The 2500-nt window shown below is 39.4% G+C and overlaps 1 protein-coding gene across 1 annotated transcript in view; it reads left to right on the forward strand.

The window, feature by feature from the left end:
- Window positions 1-1429: 1429 nt before the first annotated feature.
- LOC101845938 overlaps window positions 1430-2500 on the forward strand; it is a gene marked incomplete at its 3' end in the record, with an annotated part of 6757 nt that continues 5686 nt past the window's right edge. The window contains 1 exon segment of the mRNA XM_013084401.1: window positions 1430-1666. Within this exon segment, the coding sequence (XP_012939855.1) occupies window positions 1529-1666 (138 nt within the window).

Genomic DNA, 2500 nt, shown 5'->3' on the forward strand with positions numbered 1-2500 from the left:
TTTCTACCCCCATTCTCTATCTATCTATCTATCTATCGATCGATCTATCTATCTATCTATTTATCTATCTATCTATCTCTATCTATCTATCTCTCTCCCTATTTTATTTTATTTTGTTTTGTTTTTGTGCTAGTTTGTATTAACAGAACGGCTTCCAATCCTTAACTAGCCGTCTCGGAACACATTTCACGACCAATTTCTATCGGAGAAGGATTAAAGCCTCTCCCCGGGTAAAGGTTTTAATTTTTGGCGAGTTTTAAAAACGTATTATCGAGCAAAAAAGGTCAGATTACAGTTTACACAGACACACACACGCGCGCACACACATACACACACACACACACACACAAACACAAACACACACGGGACACGAATAGTCACACATGTATACGAATAGTCTTTCGGATGGTTATACAAAAGGGATTGCCGCTGACAAAATAGCAGTCCTATACTTCTTCAGGTGTCAGGTCTGGAGCAGACATTAACGATAATGGTACTCAAGTCCTTCTTGATGTCTGTCTTCCTGATCAGCTCAGACTCTCTCTCTCTCTCTCTCTCTCTCTCTCTCTCTCTCTCTCTCTCTCTCCCCCTCTCTCTCTCTCTGCTATTCGTTGCAAAGTTGTTTAGGCTGTCTGTGCATGGTGTTCTTTGTCTTTCTCTGGTCTTTTTTCCTCCTGTCTTTCCACACAGCAGCAGTTTTTCTAGTCCATTTGAACTATTTATATTGTATGTAGCCAAAGAATCTCAGTTGTCATTTTCTGATGGTTCTGATTACCTGTGTTGATCTTTCACAACCTGCCACTTGGAGCACTTTAAAAAATTGTTTTTCTCTCTGTCCATGAGATTCTGAGGATTCTCCTTACATATCACATTACAAAGGCCCCCGTACTACTAATTATGATATGCTATAATATAATAGTACTAATAAATAACATTTGTAAAGCGCATATTATTCAGGCTCGACAGTAAGCTCTATGCGTTTTACAGTAACGCATTACTGGTATATTATATTGTTATCACCCCAGCAGACCATAGAACATTCAGAAACATTCTCAGCCTCCCGAGAAGAATACAGCGCAAGCAGCTGATTATCTGTCCCCGTCGTTCAATGCAAGACAAATTCTGAAGTTATGCAAACTGAGCCTATAAATGTGAAACTGTGCGATTCTGTTAATTTTAACAAAGAATGATAAAGGAAAATAATCAGAAACAATAGCAAAAAATGATCAAATTTTGCTAAATTATGCGGGGCACATAAAACTACGGGGACACGATTATGAGCGCTCAAACACTAACAACCTGAAAAGATCTTTCCCTGTCTATAGCTAGGTACCCATTCCCACCTGGGTGAAGTGAGGAAAATTCGTGTAAAGTGCTTTTCCCAAAGACAGAATGTCGGGCCCCTGACGGATTCGGACCAACGACCTTACTGCTGGGAGTTTGAGGGTCTAACCGTCAAGCCAACGATGCCTAATAGTAATAGTAATATGGAGATTGATTATTTTCTTTATAAAGGACAAAGGCCACCATGAGTTCTACAAGTAACCGGTACCCCGGAGAGGTAGACGAGGCGTACCCCGCCCCTTTCATCGACGCTCCTTCCCCAGTGACCACGAGCAAGCCAGGACAACTGCCACACAGCGAGATACAACGCTTCTTCAAAGAGGTTGTTGTTGTTGTTGTCGTTGTTGTTGTTGTTGTTGTTGTTGTTGTTGTTGTTGTTGTTGTTGTCGTTGTTGAAGTTTTAAATTGCGCATCATCATCATCATCATCATTATCATCATCATCATCATCATCATCATCATCATCATCATCATCTTTTTGTTTCGTTCTCTACTATATTCCAGTGTTATTGTCTACATCTTTATCCTACTGTTCCCCATCTCCTTATGGTCGGAATGTAAGTCCTTTATTCTTCAATTTCAAGTACATTCGGTTTCCTTTCTTTATATTTCCGTGTGGATTCCATCAATTCTTTGTGTGTGTGGGAAAGGGGGAGGGGGTAAAATTCGTTTTTGTTTTTTTCAAGGTGCGTCGAAGTCACTTCCAATCTCTTTTTGAATTTTAGGCCTTTCTTAACACATTATAATATTTTATTTTATTTTACTTGCTCCCCAATTTTCATTTTCTATGGTGTCAGACCACTACATTTTTGGGGAATTTTCTGTGCAACCGTTGACAAATGCCTGTAGCTCTTTAGAAGTTTGTTTTGTTTATGTAAGTTTCCATGTTTCCAATCCATAGAACAGAATACACATTGGACATAATTTGACACTAGTACATAGCAATTTTTTTATCTTGGTTCCTGCTCTTATAATTCCTGATTCCATAATTTTCGTAGTTGTGTGAAAACACTTCTTGCCTTGACAAATCATAAACAGGAAAAGAAGATTGTAAGCATAACCCCCCCCCCCCCCCCCAAAAAAAAACCCCTTAAATCTGCGTACCGGTACGTCGTATTGGGTAAGAAAAACGAAAATCTGAAGAGGCCAGCATTGTA

The sequence above is a fragment of the Aplysia californica genome, unplaced genomic scaffold (assembly GCF_000002075.1).
Source record: "Aplysia californica isolate F4 #8 unplaced genomic scaffold, AplCal3.0 scaffold00290, whole genome shotgun sequence".
NCBI classification, from domain to species: Eukaryota; Metazoa; Mollusca; class Gastropoda; order Aplysiida; family Aplysiidae; genus Aplysia; species Aplysia californica.